Source organism: Gymnoscopelus braueri (genome assembly GCF_963280865.1).
Source record: "Gymnoscopelus braueri genome assembly, chromosome: 6".
Classification (NCBI taxonomy): Eukaryota; Metazoa; Chordata; class Actinopteri; order Myctophiformes; family Myctophidae; genus Gymnoscopelus; species Gymnoscopelus braueri.
The window spans coordinates 36,266,562-36,288,344 of NC_137607.1; the positions used below are offsets into that span (position 1 = coordinate 36,266,562).

Below are 21,783 nucleotides of genomic sequence, written 5' to 3' on the forward strand. Positions count from 1 at the left end.
TCCGTTCCATGTGACCTATCTACTGTACCGTTAGTGTTGGAGAGAGCGTACCTTATTGGTTGTGAATGAGATTCATGTCATTGAACTTCACACAAACATGCACCAACTCTGCCAAGACCAAAGACTTAATAAACATGATTGGAACTGTCAAGATGAGAAAAAGACTGACTCAAGACAGCTCAGACTACCACCTTACACCATCAACATGACGGGAGCACGTTGTGACCCGACTCAAACATTGGGAAATTTCGTCTAGAACAGTGTAATTGTTGAAAAGTTGTTTGGTGTAAGGCCGGCATAAGTATAAATCCGGCTTATAGTAGGTGCGTAGGACCTGTACAGGTTGTTTGATGGATCTGATGCTGTGTCCTCTGCAGCCCAGGCAGTGCGAGGGAGGTCAGGGATTGAATTACAGCTGCTATCGATTGTTGCCCCCCCCCCCACCACCACCACCCTCCCACTTTGTGCAGACTAGAGAGGCCAGGACAGGAAATGCATGCCCCACTCTGTGGGCTCCTGGGAGCAGCCTCCCCCAGTAATGTCTGCAGTCAGGATGGCTCTCTTGTCCATCACGCCCCCCACTTTGTGAATGGAGCTACCGCCACTCGACTGGCCTCGGCTCTGAGGTTATTTGATCATCGGGTGGGGGGGCTCTTGTTTCCTGGAGGTCGAGGTTTTAATGATGTTTAGTTGGAAGTCTCGGGCCTGGGCTGGGCTTCGTTGTCGGACAGTCGCTCTATAATAGCTGTCCAACGTTCCCATGATGCTGTCGGGAGATTATTCCTCACACATTCCTTGAGGATTGAAGCCGGTTTACACAAAACAGTGTCTTCAGAGCTCTGTGTGTTTGTATGTGAACAGGTGTGTTTATGCTGCAGATACTGTGTGATCTCTCTCTCCCTCTGTCTCTCTCTGTGTTCTGTTTTTCCCGTAGCTGCTTTGAGTGCAAAACTGCGAATTAGGCTTCGGTCCAAATACCGCTTTTCTGTTTATTTTATTAATAAATAAACCTGCAACTCTCAGCCTGTATCGGTCGACATCAGAGTTGGTGCCGGGGCCTGGTTTCGACAAAGCGCACATTTGTGTGGTGTTTGTTTGCTGCAAGCTCTGGCCGGGTTTTGCATAACTTGTGTGTTGTGAGGGCGCGTCATGTGACAGAGGGGAGCGGTCGAGGGAGAGAACTGAAGGGATGAAGACAAAGAGTGTTTGTTACAGCGACAGTCTGCTATCTCTTCTTCTCTGAATATTTTGTTAACAAAGTTAATCCTGCTCTTGAGTCTTGACCAAGAATTAGTCCATGTCATGCGAATACGTTTAAACTCTGTAAGCAGAGGAGAGAGTATAGTCAACACAGGTTATAATAAATGCCAGTTAAAACGCATACAGCCACATTGCATTTGGGTTTTCAGTGATGGAGCGTGGGTAATTGTCTAGTGGCTTTTATAAATCTATTATGTAATGAGTATGACTCCGCTGGGTGTGTTTGTTTTGTTTAGCCCTAAAGAGCCGCTATCATCCCTGTCGTGCCCTTCTGCAGGGCTGACGCACAGAAGGATCAGCTGTCCTGCTCAAGTGAAACATCCTAACATAGCCTAGATTCTCCTGTTTGGACCTGGAACTCTGGAATGTGTGATTTCATTTTTGCGGGCAGATCATTTATTTATTATTGTTTTTGTTTTTTTGGGAGTGGTCTCCTGTCTGAGTTGTAAAAACTGCTGAAGTTGGAATAGCAGTATTACTTGTTCTGCTGGGCTGTGTGTATGCCTGCTTTTCTTTCCTCTTCTCTCTCTCTCTTTCTTCCCATTCTCATTTCTTTCCCTCACACACTGCAGTTGGAGGATGACGCATCAGTATTGCTGTGGGGAGCTTACAGGAAGTGTAGTTTTGATAGGCCAGCGCAGAGGCAGCACAGTAGCGGCTCTGACATGCGTTTGCATCGCTGAACCGCAGCCAGGCAACACTCGCAGCATTTTGATGACATCACCCCCCCACCCCTCTTTCTGCTGTTGAAACAGGCTCTCTCTCTCTCTCCCTCTGAGAGAAAAAAGCAGGCATCAGTAAAGAACAAGAGCTAGTTGGAAAGGGGAGGGGCTGTCAGTGAGCGAATAGGGAGGCAGAGAGCTTGACTGAGCGAGAGAATAGCTGACAGCGCTAGCGGGGCTAGAACTCGACACTCAAACACAGGAAGAAGGAGAGGAGAGGGAATATCTCCACGCATTTGCCAGGAGTTGTATGCGCGCGTGGGGAGCTCCGCTACTGTGCCTTTCCCACTAGGAGAAAAGTTTCCCTGGCTATAACACCCCCCCCCTGCAGCCCCTCCGCTGTGTCTGGATCTCTGCACTGGGATGGGGATGAGGGACTCAGTGGACTGGCAAAACTGCAGCAGCAGGCATCGGGACGGAATAGTCCTCTGAATTAGCCGGGGACTGTGTTCTTTCTCTGCGGAGTGCTGTCAGCGTCCTGGTGGACCAGGCAGCAGGGAGTAAACCAACAACTCTGGACGTCCTCCCCGGGGCTCCATCAACACTGAGCTGCTCCGACATCGCCATGCCACCCTGCGGAGGCTAGAACTTGGCTCCGGGTTGTTTAGTTTTTTTTTTTCTGTGCCAGGACATAACGTGCGTGTTTCTCCCGAGGGGGAATCGGGTGTCTTTCGCTGAGTCTTCGTGTTTCTGCGGAACTGCCGGTGGGGGATTTTGTCCCGGTACATTTTTGGTGCCTTTTGGGTGTTTTTTTGTGTATGCGTGTGTGAGAAGCCCAAACGGCAAGTGGCGTCATGCTGAGCCTGCAGGATTCAGTCTTCTTTGAGATCAGCATCAAGTCCCTGCTCAAGTCGTGGAGTGGCAGCTGTGAGTAAACCCCCGCCAGGCTATAAGATACACACACACACACACACACACACACACACACACACACACACACACACACACACACACACACACACACACACACACACACACACACACACACACACACACACACACAATGTTTACATACCTCGCTCAGATTCAACGCGCTTATCTACCGCACGCAGCCAGCCAGCAGGCCCGCGCGGCGTCCTGCCCGCTTCCTCGCATGCCATCCATGCATGAAGAAGATTGCTTATCGCCTCCAAGGGGGGACAATGAAGTGCCTATTAATGGCCTTGACGGCTTGATTGATCATCTTTGGTCCAGATGTTTGATCTGTATGCAGGTAGTTGTGAAGTTAACTTCCCTTGTTCGGCTGGCTGCGGCTGTGTCCCGTGGGGCACCGTGGCCTTGATGAGCATCTGCAGATGCAGACAGTGATTACAGATAGACACACACACACACACACACACACACACACACACACACACACACACACACACACACACACACACACACACACACACACACACACACACACACACAAGACGTATACCCTCACGGGCTGCCCAAAAGCGCCTGCCACACTAGCCATTCTCCCCCCTCATCTTCACTTCTTTCACTTTTTGGACTCGTCTCCTAACTCATTCCTTCCAGATGCACAGAAAATATCTCTTCAACTCTCTTTTTTTCCAGCTTTTATTTCCCTTTCATACCCAACCCCCCATCCTTATCTCTCTCTCTCTTATCCTTTGGGACGGCTAATGTTTCTCTCTTATTGATCTGTCTTCTGGTTGATTCCAGTTATTATGTTCCCATACAGGCAGCTCATATACCGTCAGACATAAGAAAGGATCTGCCTCTATTATGCTGTTGACCTTAATGTCTGGGACCTTTATACCTGGTTGCGCATTGTATGGCGTAATGAAAATAGCCGGTCTACAAGCTCAGAGCTTGTAGACCGGCTATTTTCGATGGGCTATACCTGAGCACAACTAAATCAGGCTTATAATGTACAAATAGAGATACGGCTGGAATGACTATCACTAATATATCTCTGATGCTGCTTAGCATCACTCTTTTGTCCCCTTGTTTCAGGATGCTTTATAATATGATGTCACAGTTTGTCACATGGTGGCTGTCACCAGCTATAGTGACATAAGTTCTTGTGTCTCGTAAAGCACATGACCACACACCATTATTTGGCTGTATTGAACATCTAGTTGAGAGAGAGAGAAGCTGATAAACGGCTAAAAGACACACACATCCCAGACCTACTAGGCTGGGTGCTGGATAAAATAAAGTTTAACAGTGTATAAGAATAGAATTCCGCACACCAGTATTGCTGCTCCCAAATGGAATTTACTTAGTAACGTTTTGAGCCGCTATGGCTCTTCCTCAGACTTGTACATCTACCCATCAGTTTCCTCCTCTTTTGTTGCATGTGATATATGGGAGCTTTTTGAAGAATTTGTGATTTCGTTCGTATTGAACAGTAACATGAAGTTATTGGGCGCATTGCTAATTTGTTAACCCCTACACGTATGTATAATTTTCCAAAGTATATATATTTTTTGCTCTGTCTGCTAACATATTGTTTTGAAGCTCTGCCCAAGTGACCCTTCCACCTTTCATGCAATCACCTTAACAAAATAATTTACAAAACAAATCACTGGTTTGCAATGCAAAGTATAGTAGCAAACGATCGCTGCCAAGTTAACTAGACCAAGCACAGCACATGTACTACATGATCATATACGTGTATCATTCTTTGAGACAGAAATTACATCATTGGCAGAAGTTAGTTAGTTTAGACACATTTTGAACGGGATCAAACAATTGTCTTATTATTGCAACAGCATAATTTTTACCATTACTAAAAATCCCAAGAGCACAAAACAACATTTATAATCACAGCATGCTTGCTCTGCCCCTGAAAATAACACTGAGGCTATGCCAGTCTACCAGCACTGCTGACAGAAAGTTTATCAATGAAGGATTTTCATTGATGATACTGTATTCCCACCTCACTTCACTTCACAGCTGGGATGGCTTTTTCTTTTTTTTTACACTTGCTTGATGTAAACTCCTATGATGTGAAAGGGTGCCTCACAACTTACTGTACACCCACCCATATTGTGAAATGATAAGAAAATAACCACTTTGTGTAGAGAATCATCTCATATGGGATTTCCCTAGAAGGAGTATATGAATGACGTCGTTGCTGAGATACAATTATGGCCCGAGGATTGTACCAGGCACTATTTAATTAAAGGATAATTAAAGGCCTATAATCGCAGAATATTTTGCATCAGTGTTCAATAAGATTAGACTCAAATGGGATAACTCCCCTAAGTCGGATATCTAAACCAGTATTCAGACTCTGAGTAAAGCTCGAGTCGGCTACTAACACTCTTGTATTGTTCTGTCACTATTATCCCGATTCATTTTTTTACTTGGGCAATCTACCAATAGACACCTGACTGGACAACCCTGGACGGCTGCTACCATCCCTAACCCAACATAAAGTTCTCCCTAACACATTTGCTCAACTTTTTTTATTTTTTTTAAATCTTGGAGATTTTTGCCTAGAATGACATGACAAAATAGGTCAGAGTTAATCTAAAGACTTCACGGTTGCAGCAGTGAACCATTTGTATATCTCTCATCCTCTGTTGTGTATAGATACAATTCAAAGAGAAAACAAAACCAGTGCAGAGATTTGAGATACATTGACTCATTTGAAAATATACCACTGTTGTTAGTTTTCTTTTCTTTTTTCTATATTTCCTTGAAATGGCATTGACTTTCCCAGTGTCTGTTCATTTTGTGATGCTGTAAAGTTGCCAACTTGCTGTTCAGTAGAACAAGCAACCGTTGGGTAAACAGCTTTTCTTTCTTCATTTGCCCCCTTTTTCTCTAATTAATGGCCCCTTAGCCCCCCGCCCCTATCCTCGTATCCTGTGCTGGTTGCCAGTTCCTCTGCATTAGGCCTCTCGAACAAAGAGGGCTAAGGCCTAGTTATAGCAACTGTCTCTCTCTATGCCGTGAAATCCAGAGGGTTTTATTTAACTCTTTTAGTGTAAGAACGGTTCACTTTTTACACTCTTGAGTTAAATGAACACTCTGGATTCTGTGCTGTGTATCCTGGCCTGCCACAACCTTCCTCCACCTGTTGTCTCAGCATCACGCTCTTTATTTTAGCTTGGCACATATTTGATGTTCCAGAATGCTCCTAAACGCCCCATGCAACAGCACATCAATGACACTTTTTTGACTTGTTTTGCAAAAGAAGTTGTCACTGTATAATCGCATGCACGTTACGCATGAAGGTCCCGGGGGGCTAGAGCCTGTGTTTTCATGTCGGCATGTTGCTCGGAACCGGTGTTGTCAACTTCATTTGTCAGTTTTGATTCACCTTGTATCTCCTGGGCTTGGCTCATTTACCTAGAAGAAGCCACAGTGAAGTGTCGACCAGTAGTAACTCGTTGGAAGTGCTAACATGTTAAGACACTGTGACAGAATTGGCATTGCCGCACACTAGCACACTCTAGCCGTGCAACCTTTACTCCCTTTAATACACTACAAGTGAATGAAAATGCATGCATCCAACTCTGCATACCAACATAGTGTGTGTGTGTGTGTGTGTGTGTGTGTGTGTGTATGTACACCATTGTTGCTGGTTGTTCTGAGAGCGGAAGTTAGCAGGCCTTGGGGAGGGCTCTATTTTTACTGTGACGAGGTCACTCGCTCTATGAGTTGTGTAGTCCGACTGGGTTCTGTGTTTCTGGACGGGTGGTGTCTCTTTGACTCTGAGGGGTCTCTGGAGCCCCTCACATGCTTGGCTGCATGATAAGCCTGTATACCTTTTTACAAGGTATCAGTATTCTTTACAACCCCTGGACTCCTTGAAGGGCTTCAAGGTGTGAACAGAAATGCTGGACTTATACTTTGTTGTACGATCGTCGCTGTCAGAAATAACAGATCTACATTAGGCGTTGAGAGCTTTTAGATCAGCAATTTTCAAGTCTTATTTTAAATGATAAATCATTTTAAAACAAGTTTTTGCAGCAAATGGTCCAGCAGGCCAGGAATCGAACTGGAGACTCGCTGTCAGGCAGTCAAGTCCATGTATTCTGCGCCCTAACCACTCAGCTAGCTATCAGGTTGCCCCTTTGAGGATAAAGAGTGTGTTTCAATGCCGAGATGGGCATTCAGTGTTTAAGGCCTGCAAAGGAATACAATTGGAGGTTACAGCTGTACTAGTAGCAGTATTTAATCTACAAATTGCACTCTTTGTGTACTCACCTTCAGTACCTGATTTGGACTTCCCCAAACCACACTTTCATTGTTCCGTGGGCTATGTATTTTAGCCGTTGATAATTCTTTGCATGTTGTATGTTCTGTGCATACTCTGCAGTTGCCAAATATTCCCCTTGGGAAATGATGGCAAAGTCCTACAATAATTTTGAGAACAACTACCCTTAACACATTTAATACAGGAAAGCATCGGTGTCATTGTCGATTATAGCTACCGTATATATAGTCTCTGTCGGGTGGAAACCTCATATGTCCAAAACAGCTACTTTTCCAGGATAATATATTAATATATTATATTCAAATAAAAGTTAAAAAGCAAAAGTAGCAGATCGACAAGCTCAAAACGCGTTGCTTCGCGCCACATTTTCTTGTAGATCTGCTACTTTTGATGCTTTTGTGTGACGCTGTATTTGTATGATATGACGATTTTCAGACGACAGTAAAGGTCCTTACACACCGGGGCGATTTTTTCGTGCGAATAATACGCTTTTTTAAAAAACCTTATAAAGTCAATGCAAGCGTACATGGCGCGGAAAAGCGAAGCGAAAAAGCGTCTTTTAATTATTCGGAACGAGTCCGAATTTTGCGTATATTCGCACATTCGCCGGTGTGTAACCGCCTTTAGGCTTTAGAAGGCATTTTTAGAATCGTCCTCATGTCTAAATGGTTTTAAGCTATAATAAATGTTTTACTCCTAGTGCTTCATTGTTTTGAAGCGGAGAAATATGTAGCAAGCACTCTTGTTTAAGCCCCTGTGTGGTGAGTAAGCATTCCCAGTCATTGGACTGCAGCAGTCAGTCACACAGCTGCTGGATGTCACTTTTCATGTTGTCATTTCATGATGCCACAAAGCTACTTCCTGGTGCGTCAGTCAGGTCGCCGATGATGGGCCGGCAGCTTTTCCTGAAAAGCCGCGGAGAGAGAAATTCAGCTATGGGTTAAAAGCCTGCTTGGCTGACGTTAGTCACAGAAAGGGGTTGGGGAAGGTATTTCTGCTACTTTTGCATTGAGATTTGAGTGAGGAATGAAGCATGAGCTGTGAGTGTGTCGCACAGCCCCCCCCCCCGGCCAGGCGGCCACACAGTACGACGGTTGTCTCTAGCCTCCAAGGTTTTTTAGACCAGTTGCTAAGATTTGTGCAACAACGAGGTCAGTTTAGGGAGGGAAGGGTCGGATTTGGCACGTCACAAATGACTCCCCATTGAGAGAGAGAGAGCAAGCGAGAGAAAGAGAGAGCAAGATAGAAAGGCAGAGCAATGCAGAGACTTGGCCCGGGAAAGGATGCCTTGCATTTTTTTCCCCCTCCGCTGTGTTGTTGAGTGGAAAAATACAAACAATGTTCCTTCCCTGCGACCCGCTCTCTTGTCTGTCTGTCTGGCTTTCTGTCTCACTCCTGTCTCTCTCTCTACTTCTGTACCCTAGAGATACAGGAGTGAGAGGGAAAGAAGGAAGAAGGGTGGTGGTGGGGGTAGAGCAGGGCATCACGGGGTGGTGATTGGCCGTGGCGAGCTGGCTATGTGACAAAGCTATGTGACATCACTGGGTGGGCAGCTGGGGTGTGTTGACGAGGTGTTGTGGGGGGGGGGGGTCGTGAAACACAGTAAACAAAGAGGCAAATGTCTGAAAGGCTCACTGTGCTTGCTGGACAGCGTTTTCCACTACGCAATAACAGTCACTCCCCATTAGTGTGCCCCCTGACCACCCCACACCCCGGCCCTCACCCCCCTTACTATATTCTGTAACACTCACACTGTGTGCCCCCTGGACCAGCCCATGCCCCCCCCCCTCCCTTACTATAAAAGGTTTTCACACAGGGGGGGGGGCGTTTTCCTTGTGTGATTAATTGGCCCAAAAATATATGTTTGTCTTGTTGGTGTCATGACTTAAGTACATTACTGTGGCGATAAACCGACATTATTTTAAGACAGATTTTTCAGAGCTCCCGCATCGCGAATAAAGGCATGAGCCCGTATGAATGAGCTACATGGATACTTTTGGTACGAAATATTTGCAGGCAAGTATTTAGCATTTTTTGATTATTTATTTGTCCCTGGCTGCACCGGTATGTAAAGGCCTTAAAGCCGAAAATGGCAGTAGATAGGCTGTTTTAGGTGTGTGTGCACGTCGTAGTATACATCGGGCTTAACACTCACACAGGGATGCCAATTAATTAACCCATTAAGACCTGAGGCCGATGCTACAAATGCCTTCTAAATCAGTAGTTCTCACACTTTGAAGATTTTTTAAAAAAATTCAAAAATAGAAGATGTACGAAGTGACGCGCTGTGAGCTTGTATATCTGCTATTTTTTAATAGCCAGTGCAAAAATCTAAAATGCTTTCCCGGTTTTAATGGGTTAATCCGAGTCCACCCTGACTTTCTCTTTAACTCGCCACGTTTCGTTTTTATATACTGCAGGTTGTACACTACAGTACAATCCTGCATACCTTGCTTTCAAGTTTAAAAAAAGGGGTTCCACTCCTAACTGCGGCTTTGCATATTCCCCTCAACGACAACTTTATTCACCTCCTCAGTTATGTAACCCTAATCATTGTTAGATGCTTGGTGTGTTACTCAAAGCCGGTTGCTGGGTGTGAACATCTTTCCTCATTATTTTTTTATTTTTTTTAATTTTTTACTGCGGTTCAGCTGCAGCACCTCGCTATTGTTTGAACTTTTTTTCTGGAGCATGCAGGGGTGTTGCTCTTGACAACCAGGAAGCAACAGAACCAGGGCTGTTTTTTCTTTACTGGGGAGAGCTGAGGCCAAGGGTCGTTTTGGGCTGACTGGGAACATACTGGACTGGTGCAGAATGCTTTCCTCCTGGTCTCTTATGGTTCTTTTCAACTACAAAGAGTAACCCAGAACCTTCCATGTCCTGAAACTTTACAGAAGCTGTGAAGTTCTGTTTACATTTCTATTAAAGCTAGGAACACCCCTGAAGGTGGAGAAAAAAAACCCAACTCATTAAAATAGCTAAAATAGCTCATCTACAAGCTCAATGCGCTGTGAGCGTGCAGATCTGCGATTTTCGCTATTAAGTTGACCCAGAACTCAGGGTTAGTACTATACCTACCTCCTGAACAGGTCCCAAATTAGGTTTTGAGAACCTTACCTGAAACCGAGCTGTAGCATATTATGGAAACGAATCCAGAACAGGCACTTTAATTCACTCAGTTCTTGTAGTCGAAAAGAGCCATTAGTATTCCTCAACTTAACAGATGTCTCTCTAACTCCCCCAACGTAGCCCACAGTACCAGCAGACAAGTGTCTAGGCATGTAGGTGTGTGTGGTTCATTAGTCATGTTGCTGGCAAGACGGCAGGATTACAGGAGTTCCAGATTTTCTCAATGGATGGACTCCACTGCTTCCATTCAAACCCTAAAGAGGTTGAGCAATTCGCACAAAATGTGACACTCTAGTCTAGACTCAGCGTGCGGTCCGGGGACCCCCAGGGGCCCTTGGGGGGGGGTCCGGGGGGTCCCGAGCTTAACTGACTGGTGGTTAGGAAAGGGTCTGTAATGCTGCGTTCACACTGGCAGCTACAAAGATACAGGCTACCATTTGTTTTCAACAGAAGCCAGCAACATGAAGATACAAAGATACATCCAACGTTTGTAGCAGCTACAAAAGCTACAACAGCTTAGAGTTCTCAACAGGCCTGAAAATTAAGGCCCGACCCTGACTGGGCATAATGTTAGGCCCGAAAACCCCCCAAAAGCATACATTGGCATAATTAGTATACATTTTCGGCCTCGCCTGGCCCCAAAACGTCGGGTTCGGGCAGAATTTGAGAACTTTACAACAGCTACAAAGTTACAAGAAAGTTGAGCTGGTTTCAACTTGAGCTACAAAGATACAAAGCTACAAACATGCTGTGTATCTTTGTATCTTTTTTATCTGCCAGTGTGAATGAAGCAATACACTCTTAACCCATTAAAACCGGGAAAGCATCTGTGTCATTTTTTTTTTTAGCTATATGTAGCACATTGGTTGCCTATTCAAAAATAGCAGATATACAAGCTCGTAGCACGTCACTTCGTGCCGCGCTATGAGCTTGTAGATTTACTATTTACTATGAAAAATCTTGAAAATGTGTGCAGTGTTTTTTGTATATATATACATTTTTTAAGCGGACATTTTAAACTCAAATCTTTGCTTCTGGGGGTCCCTGGAACAAAATATTTTGAGATGGGGTCGCGGCCAAATACAATACAATTTTGGGGGTCTTTGACATGAAAAAGTTTGAGAACCATTGAGATGCAAGGGATAATTGACGGGTAGCCGGACATTATTGATAAATAGGAAAACAAGGAAGTGTTGCTCAAATGGAATACATGTTTGGTTACTGCATTGTCTATTTCTCGCTTCAAATGTTTTCAAAAACATTCTTGAGAGCAATGTTTAGTTGTAAATGACATGGTGTGTTTGTTTACATGGCTGTCATGTTGGATACAGCATAATATCAAGCAGTGCAGGTTGATATGAGCAGGTGCTCTGAGTCTTTGATTAGACAGCGGTCTGTTATTGAGCTCATCGGTCATTATCCAGAAATAACACCGCTGAATTCAGCGATTGACCAATCAGAATCAAGCATTCAACCAAGCCGTGTAATAAAGCAACATAAGGCATTTTGTAGAATCGGCCACAGGTCTTAATGGGTTAACGGTGTACAAATTGAACTAAATATTTGCTTCACTGTCAAGAGTTAAATTTACACTGAGGTCTTTGCGGTGTAGATTAGGGTCCCGGACTCCCGCAGATAAACATTGAATGTAATACATATCGAACTGGGGGGTCCTTGCAGTGAAAAAAAGGTTAAGAATCACTGATTCAGAGAACTATCGGTGGGTTCTCCTGGTGACCCCTGCAAGAATGTGTTACAGGAAGCCTGTGTCAATATTGAGAGGTGCTGCTGTGCACATATACAGCGCTCGTCTCCAGCTGAGAATGTGCGTACGTGCGTTGCGTTCGTGCCTTTGTGTGTGTGTGTGTGAGTGAGCGTTACAGTATTTCAGCGCTCTCCCTCCCACTGAGTTGCGGGGGTCACCTGTTCCCAATCTTATGAACTTTTACATAACTCTGGAAGCGAGGCAGAGGGGGGCTTTTGTTGATCATGTGGAGGCAGTGTTCTGTTCTCAGGACAACTCCCAGCTCCAACAACACATCTGACTCAAATGGTTTATTTAATGTTAAAAAGTAAGACAGCCAGTTGTTGCTCTGAAACTTATTTGCTGTTGGGGGGGGGAAGGCTGACTGATGGCCCCTACAAATTAGGTTATGGTGTAATACATTCACCCCTATGGCATGTCTCCTGTTATCACTGTATTTCACTATTGCAGTAAGTAACCGCCATGCCCATGTTGGAGGAATGGACTCTTGAGTATGCGTAATATTCTGGAACCAGAGTGATTTGTTTACATTTGTAACATGCAAATAAATGAATGTGAATCAGAGATCAGAAACCAGAATGGAGAGGTAAAGGGGACCTTTGCACCCTGGCGCAAGTTTTTTTTTGTCTTGTTTTGACTGGTTGTAGGAAGATGGTAACTTTCACTTTTATTGATGACTTATCTTATCAAAACTATGCCAGACAGCCAAGGTCACCATTGCTAATGAGATTTATTACCTTCGTGACCGTTTCTTACTACCACCGTTTGTTGAGCGAAGAGGTGATTAATGTTTGGGTCGAGAGGGTCAGAGTCTCAATCAAGGTCAAGGTTTGTCTGTTTCTGTTAGTGAAATTATTCGAGAGCGAATTGACGGGTTTTCATGAAGCTTGATGGAAACGATCTGTAGACTGCCCGAAGAGATGATTAACTTCTGTGTCGAAAAGGTAAAGGTCCTAATCAAGGGAAAGGTAAAAACGACATATCATATCTCGGTTTGAAATGGCGTATACCTTACCTAGACAATTAGCCTAGCCCTGCGTAGTGTTGGCGGTATGCAACAGTCTTTGTAGTTGGTTTTGTGTTACTAAGATCTTATGTCAGATTTATAATTAATTTTATTTCAATGTTATACTTTATTATTATTTATGTATTTATTTTTTGCCATTTTAGCATAAAGCCTACAATACACCAAACTGGTGAGCTGGGAACAGCAGAGGTTCTGATCGTTGGGAGGTAGTCCACTTGATACCTGGGTATCTTCAGCTGTAGTCTCAAAACATCGGTCCAAAAATGACGATTTCGAGGCATACATTTGTGTATGAAAAACGGGGTGTATAGTATAGTAGGGGCAGGATTGTCCACAGCACACAAATAATATATCATCTGTTGTTGTTAACACATTGAGTGCCGTTTTTGAGAAGCTATGCGTTATGTGCCATAAACGGTCCAGACCGTTTTGGACCATTTTTGTTTTTTATATTTTTTTCCCACGTGGGGCGCTCTAACGAAACTTTGGGATCATCCAAGGAGTTATTGGAGGATCACAAAAAAGCATTATTTTATACGTTGCTAAATACAAGCTCATAGCGCGTCACTTCGTGCTATGAGCTTGTAGATCTGCTATTTTAGAAAAATCTACAAAGACATTTGTAGAATCAGCCTCATGTCTTAACCCATTGAATCCGGGAACACATCTGTGTCATTTTAGCTCAGAGTGTGTGCATGGGGTTCTCATCTTAAACAAGCTCAGTGCTTAATGAGTCTTCCAGTTTAGTAGACCTTGTATTGTGAAATTGTACTTCCATGTACTGTTATTCTCATGTCTTACTAAATAAAAGTACATCTATCAATCAAGTGCCGTGCTAGAGCTTGTAGATCTGCATTTTTTTTTTATCGCAAATATTTTTGCAAATCTCTGAATATATATATTTTTTTAAAGCGAACATTTGTAACTCAAATCTTTGCTTCTGGGGGGTCCCTGGAACTAAATATTTTGAGATGGGGGGGGGGGGGGGGTCAGCGGCCTAATACATAATCATTTTGGGTGGTCCTTGACATGAAAAAGTTTGAAAATCACTGATATTATAGCATTTAGAAGATATTTGTAGATGCGTTACCGGATTGAATGGGTTAATGGGTTAAGAGTTGCACTGGTGTCTCTGATTGAGGAGAGGACACCACTGACTGTATGATATTTCAGAAGGGCTCCTACTGCTTTCAAAATGATAGCTTTCGCTGAAGTCAAAGTTTTGGTCAGTGAATGATGTTGGTGGTGGTCTGGCAAGGGAAAGTACCGCATTGAAAGTTTCTCTGCTGTTTTTTTCTTAAAAGAAGTGACATTTATCTGATGATCCAGGCAGCTGGGATGAAACATTTTACTTAGACTACATACACATTTCAAAGGATTTTTTTTGTTTTTGTGGCACATAGTGGTGGCTTGCTGGATAGTGCGTCAACCACATAATGGCGACGTCTCCAGTTTGATTGCAACTGGAGACCTGTGAGACCTTTCTCTACACTGTCCTATCTGAATAAACGATTTAACCACAGGATCCCTAGCGTCCCTATTCTGGCCATGCCATAGGCATGTCATAGGCAAAAATAGGTGAGCATTCGGCGAAAATAGAATTGCAAGTTCAAAACGCAACACTTTGTGAGCTGGTAAATCGGCTATTTTTAGGTGTACAGGGGAAAAAGGAGGGGACCAAGTACAGACCCCTGGGGGACTCCGGTCAACGACGTATATAGGGTTTAAGTGGATGAAGGATGGAAACCATTGTCGTGGTGGCTAAAAGCTGATAACTTAATTAAATGTACATCGTGTTTGGATCACTAGCTTTGAGTGATGTGAGACCAAATGCCTAATGCCCATACTCTATACATCTATCCACAATAGGGCTGCAGCTATTGATTATTTTCTAGCATTTATTCCATCAATTACTTTTTCGATTAAATTATTAACCCAGTCCACTCTTTTTTGTCTTTTTTTATTTTTTATATTAACGATTGACACGAAACGATTGTGAAAGATTTTTTATAATCCACTAAATTGATTATTATTGCTATAGTGTACTTAGAACAGTATCACAATTAAACAGTGAAAATTGACGATCTACAATGTCACAAAGTGACACGTTGTGAACTTGTAGATCTGCAATTTTATAATCGATTAAATGTTGCACCCCTACTCCAGACCTATCACATTTAGTACAAAACATCCTTAATTACATAATTTTAAATGGGAGATTCCGTTTAACTTTGGGCTGATCCTCACTGATCTCCTTTTATTCATCCTATCTCTCTCTCTCTCTCTCTCTCTCTCCACAGCCTCGGCACCAGTGAGCACCAGCGTGAGTAGACGCCGAGCCCCCTCCTCTGTCACTCCCCTCTCGTGGGAGAAGCGAAACGCCGCCGTCATGTCCAGCATCACCATCGACCCCGAGCTGAAGCCCGGGGAGTTCGTCATCAAAAGCCTGTTCGCCGAGTTCGCTGTGCTGGCCGAGAAGAAGATCGAGGTGGTGATGGCTGAACCGCTGGTGAGTAGAGAGAGAGACACCCTCACAAAACCATAATTTTAAACTTTTTTCAGTGGCTCAGAGCCTCTGCCTGAAGACCAAAAGCCTAATATCTCCCCAGCCAAGAGGGAATTCCCTCTTAGGCTAGTGGTTAAGATGGTTTGGCTTGAGTGTCCCTACCCACGTGGGAGACCTGAGTTTGAATCGCGGGTGCTTCATTTTCATTTAAACGTAGACCTATATGAGCGTCATTTTAATTGTGCATGTCATGAATGTTACGCTGGGGGGAGGGTGGTGGTGGTGGTGGGGGTATTATAACATCTTCTGTAAGGCGTGACGCGCCCTCACTTTTTGGGACGGCTCTTCCTCCATTCAGTCATCTTTTGAGTTCTGGTCGGTTCTCTAGTTCCACAATCCACCCCTCTTTCTCTCCTTAATTTCCGTTTTAGCCGGGCTGCTGTGTTTGTCCAGCGGTGAGGTGTTGGCTGGATGTTGACAGAGGGGTAAATGACCCCGGGGGGCTCCTCCATAGCAGGCCTATCTCACTGTCATATTCAGCCACGTCGTCACCGCCAGCACTGCTCTCCCATTTCACCTGCCTCCTCGTCCTCCAGTCCACCCGACGCCACCGGCATCGCTGCGCTGTTATGAGAGGAATCCATTCTGCCCGGTGACTAGCAACTGACCCTCTATCTCTCTCTCTCTCTGTCTGTCTGTCTCCCTCTACCCCCCCCCCCACCCATTCACACACAGGAAAAGCCCCTGTCCCGATCCCTTCAGAGAGGGGAAGACGCACAATTTGATCAGGTGAGTCCAGCAGTAATAATTTAATGGAAAACTTCTCGTTTGTATCTTGTGACTTAAACTTCGTTGCGTGCCAGTGTCGCATGCTGAAAACAGCCGATCTACAAGCTCACAACGCATCGCGACACGTTGTGAGCTTGTCGATATTTTCGGCATGCAACATCAGCACGTGACTGAGTATATCGGTTTGTATAATTCCTCTATTCCTACTGTACCTCAGTGTAAGCGCATGAACCCACCGCCCCACACACACACACACACACACACACACACACACACACACACACACACTATCACACACACACACACTATCACACACCCCCCACCACCCCAACAACACCCAATCAATCCCCTACTCAATGGTCCATCTGTCTCTCATCTCTGACTGGTGCAGAACCCCGAACAATGGGGCCGCCCCGTCGCAGCAGTGCTTTGTTCAGCACAAACGCCAAAAAAATAAAGCAAACGAGGGTAGGGAGCTATAGATCCAGCTGCCTCCATTGTGAGCGAACGAGGCAGAGACAAGAGAGAGAGAGAGAGTGTGGGCACAGAGAGTGAGAGTATGTGGAATCGCTGTGTCATCCTCAGCAGTAAATCAGCACCGGGTGCTGGAGTGTGTCCTCCTGGCGCCGTGAGGTCAGAGGGAGCACTTGCGTAACTCTAACCACCCAGCATCCATCACCCTGCACCCACCAGCACACTGTGCCGGGCCCTTAAACACATGCCACGTACAGTACGTACCGCACAGACCTATGTTATGCATACCACACTGTTGGAGGTCAGTTCACCTCACATCGCCTGCATTGTGCAAACGGATGTCAGTGTCGGCATCTAAAGGCCGCTAGGATGCTCGTTTCCCGTGGTCTCGAGTGTTTAGTCACAGTTTTTTTATCAATTCCACATATAGCGTTATATCGTCTCTGTCGGGTGGAAACCTGTGTCAAAAATGGTTACTGTTCAGTATTCAAATTCAAAAATCGCAAAAGTAGCAGATCTACAAGCTTGTTTCGAGCTTGCAGATCTGCTACTTTTGATGCTTTTGTGTGACGCTGTAGTATAATGTTCAAGTAGGGCGTTAATTTACGAAATAAGACAAAAAGTTACAATATGGACATAAGGGGTTTTCCTGCCCGACAGTAACGATATATTTCACGGCTACCGTATATCATCCCCTTAACAATGCTTTTATTGCTCCCGTTTATCCAGTACAAGTTAAAGCTGATTTACAATCAGGGGCCTCATTATCGTGGATGCGATCAAAGTGCTGATGAGGTGTTAGGAGCGGCAGCAGCAAAGCCCCGGCAAGCGGGTGGGCTCGGCGTACGGCCACTGCTGCAGCGAGCGCCGCTCAATAGGATATCAGGAAGCACGCTGTGCTCGACATGTCATTCAACACCGCACACACACACACCCCAGGCCCAATCAATAGCTCCAGTATGGTCACCCACTGGCCGAGGTCACCTCTGCTCGAACCCTGTGCGCTGCACTCTTTTGGCTCTGCACCTTTTCATGAACATCTCAGCCGGGGAAGAGTTCACACCACGGTTGTGTTTCATAACCATTCTTTGCGCAATGTTTTATATTTAACACATTCAATCCGGGAACGCATCTTTGTCTTTTTTAGCTATAACCATTATTTTATACTTTGGCTATTCAAAAATAGTATATAATAGATATACAAGCTCATAGCACGGAGCTTGTAGATCTGCTATTCTTAGAAAAATCGTAAAAATTTGTGTACGGTAAATCTTTGAATATATATATATATTTTTTAAAGCGAACATTTGTAACTCAAATCTTTGCTGCTGGGGGTCCCTGGAACGAAATATTTTTGAGATGGGGGTCGGCGGCCAAATACATATCATTTCGGGGGGTCCTTGACATGAAAAAGTTTGAGCATCACTGATATAGCAACATAAGTTTTTTCAGAAACCTGTTAGGATTTAGAAGACATTTGTAGATGCGTTCCCGGATCGAATGGGTTAATAACTGATGTAAGACCTGTGAATAACAGCGGCTGAAGGGGAAGCTTCCATGTTATTTAGATCGTATGCCGTTTTAGACAGCTGCTCGGTTTGTTGTTTGTATCCTAGTTACTAAATTGATCGTCTTTGCGGTCTACTTACGTGACCATTTATCCCGTTATTTGTTGACTAGGGTTAATCCCATTTAACATCTACTAAGTGCCTAAGTTGTAAATGTAAGCAATTATTGACACTGTTGCGAGATGTAATTAAAATATGATAAATCATTCATTGTAACGCATACTGTAATCCGATTTATTAGCTGGTGTTCATTTGGAGCCCAGGAAGTCGTCTAGCCCAGACTGACAATGGACGTCCAAAATGCTTGATCGTCAGATCATTCCAGTTAAATTGATTCAGATGTGATCGTAATAAAAAAAAAATCTTACCTTTTTTAAAAGTGCATCACAATCATGCTGCAACTCTACTGCGCTACTAGTGTTTGCTCTAATTTACTCGAACTATTGACAAGGCTCCATGATCTGCCATTGTTGTACAAAATAAATAAATAAATTGGTCCATTGGAGCAAATGGAGTTGTCGCCACTCTCATTACATGGCTCTGATCTAGCCCATTCTAACGCTTACGATGTTTGTTTTCCAGTTAATAAGCTCTATGAGCTCAATAGCGGAACACTGTTTGCCCTCCCTGCTGCGCACGCTGTTCGACTGGTACCGCCGGCAGAGCGGCACCGAGGACGAGTCTTACGAATACAGGCCTCGCTCCAGCACCAAGTCCAAAGGGTAAGGCTTGATTTCATAGTTAAGCACGGGTGATGCACACCAAAAATAGCCGATCTAGAAGCTGTGAGCTTGTAGATTGTCTATTTCAGGTGTGCCACAACCTGCACGCAACTAGTTATACATCAGACATATTGGCTTCTTTCTCTCCTGGTCCTCCATTTCCTCGTATAGAAATCACGTGATTTTGTGAAACGGCATTATCAGTTTTTCTTCAGTTTTGTTCATAATCTGTCATTTTTTTCTCTCTCTTTCTCTCTCTACAGAGACGAACAGCACCGGGATAAAGACTACCTTTTGGAGCGGAGAGACTTGGCCATAGATTTCATTTTTTGTTTAGTTTCTGTGGAAGTTTTAAAACAGGTGAGCAGCTCACACACACTCTCTGCCTTGTCTTGTAGTAGTTCTGTGCCAACACAGTAAGGCACTTTGTTATCGCTGGTACAAACCAAACGAGTGTTTCTCAACTTCTCCTTTTCAAACAGTGTTGACGCACAAGGTCGAGAGAAGTTCTCCAGTTTTGGAGAGATTCGAGACCGCCCTTGGCAGCCAGATGCTAGCTCTTGTAAAGCTTAGCCTCCACAGCTCTTATCTAAAATTGTAACCCCCACATTCAGGCCCTTCCTCTCAGGGGCCCCGTCCAAGGACCTCTCTCTGAAAAGTTTTCCTTCTCGTAGGGGTAATCAATAATCCTTATTTTGTCCATGGAGAAAAGCTTTTAACAGTTTTCAGAAAAAAATACTAAAAATAGCCGATGATACAGCGGTGGACGGTCTCTCTACCTGCTGTTTCTCGCACATTTGCAATCATTCAAATTCGGCAATCATCAAAGCCATCTGAGCAGCCATCAGCTGGGTAAAGCTGTAAAAGCAATTTTCCTCTCCCCTGGGGACCAGAAAATACTCCCTTTCCCTTCTGACATTTTTGATTGAATACTTTATTATCAGTTGCAAATAGTGCAGTGGTACGATATTACAATGATCGCTAAAAGGATAACACAAAAAGCCCTAGGGGCTTGTTTCCATTGTGGTCCTGTGTATTCAATTCATCGAGATATTTAAAGACATCATATCATATATGCCAGCAGCACTACGTCCCACACAAGAAAAATGTAAATGTCAGAAGAACCCTCCTATAGATTTTACCTCACTGTGTCTCAAACAGATATTGGAATTGCCAAACAGTTGAGTCTAAAAGCAAAGGCGTCATGATTGTAGCTCTTGACAGGTGATATGTCTCTTTATTATAACTGCCATCCACTGGATTTCCAGTGCTGTCGGATTACATTTAACACCTGAAAGCACATGCTTTTATTTTCTGTTTAGAAAAATCAATCTTCTCAAGGTTCAAGGTGCTTTATTGTCAAATGTACATACAATACTGTACGTAGCAGGGACATTCTTTTACTATATACAGTATATACACACACATGTCAAATATCCATTAGTATACATAATATACAAAATAGAAATACAATCAGAATCAGAATTAGAGAAACATTTCAGCAGATTTAAATACCATATTGCAGCGGTTCTCGAACATTTTCATGTCAAGGACCCCAAATCGATGTGCATTTGACCAAGGACCCCCATTTGAAATGTTTTTATGCCAGGGACTTCCATAAAAGAAGATTTGTCAACGTTTGTCAGCCTTTTTCGTAAATAGCCAATCTATAAGCTCACACATAGTGAAAAATAAAATGGGTCCTAAGAGTTTACTTAATTCGTCATTTTTCTGGGGACCCACTGCGACCCCCTCAAGGACCCCTGGGGGTTTCCGGAACCCACAGTATAGAGAACCGGTGCTATAGCACTGACAACCAGCCCTTCACTGTACTCTTCTTTTTCTTTCTATCAGTTATCAGTGTGAGCATGCAGGCAGAATGGTAAATAGAGTCTGTGTCAGGGGAGCACACACCCTCCTACAGGGCTTTCTTCTGAATCTGTTCCCCGGTCCAGGCTCTGGCCGTGTCCCTGCAGCACACACTGTCCACATCATTCCAAACCACACAGCAGCCCTGGAGACCGGAGCTCCGCTTGTCCTTGGCACGTCTTGTGTAGGGAGGAGGATAATGAATGGTAGCGAAGAGGGAAGCATGAAGGGGGAGTATCAATGCTGCAAATAAGACTAATGATTTAATGCCTGTGTCACAGATTCCTCTTCATCCAGTGCCAGATGGTTTAGTACACGAAGTTCTCAACCTGGCGTTCAAGCACTTTAAGCATAAAGAGGGGTGAGTGTGCACACACACACACACACACACACACACTAGGGCATTCACGAATAGTGATTTTTAGCATTCGAATTATTCGACCTATAAGTATTCGAATATTCGATTAATCGATTTGATTATAAAAAATAAAATAATAAAAAAAGTTTTTTTTTTTTTTTTTTTTAATGGCATTGATGACTCGACTCAAGGAATGCGAGTTGACGTCACACCAGAGCTCAGAGCTGCATGTCTGCTGTAGAAAAGCCACTAAAAACATTTATTTTTTATATAGAATAATTGAATAGTGGTTTGATAGTCGAATAGTCGGTTTGATATTCAAATATTCGACTATTCGGTGAATGCCCTAACACACACACACACACACACACACACACACACACACACACACACACACACACACACACAC

At 44.1% G+C, this 21,783-nt stretch overlaps 1 protein-coding gene across 15 annotated transcripts in view; it reads left to right on the forward strand.

Moving 5' to 3' along the window:
- fryl (furry homolog, like) overlaps positions 1–21,783 on the forward strand; it is a 109,858-nt gene that overhangs the window by 22,493 nt on the left and 65,582 nt on the right. For 11 of the 15 annotated variants that reach the window (XM_080431823.1, XM_080431822.1, XM_080431818.1 and 8 more), the window contains 5 exons: positions 15,389–15,597; positions 16,330–16,383; positions 19,008–19,147; positions 19,411–19,507; positions 21,298–21,377. In XM_080431823.1, coding sequence (XP_080287949.1) covers positions 15,478–15,597; positions 16,330–16,383; positions 19,008–19,147; positions 19,411–19,507; positions 21,298–21,377 — 491 coding nt within the window. In that variant the 5' untranslated portion in view covers positions 15,389–15,477. Of the gene's footprint in view, positions 1–2,163; positions 2,850–15,388; positions 15,598–16,329; positions 16,384–19,007; positions 19,148–19,410; positions 19,508–21,297; positions 21,378–21,783 lie in introns of those variants that run through there. The other 4 variants (XM_080431820.1, XM_080431821.1, XM_080431819.1 and 1 more) reach the window with 3 other exon arrangements.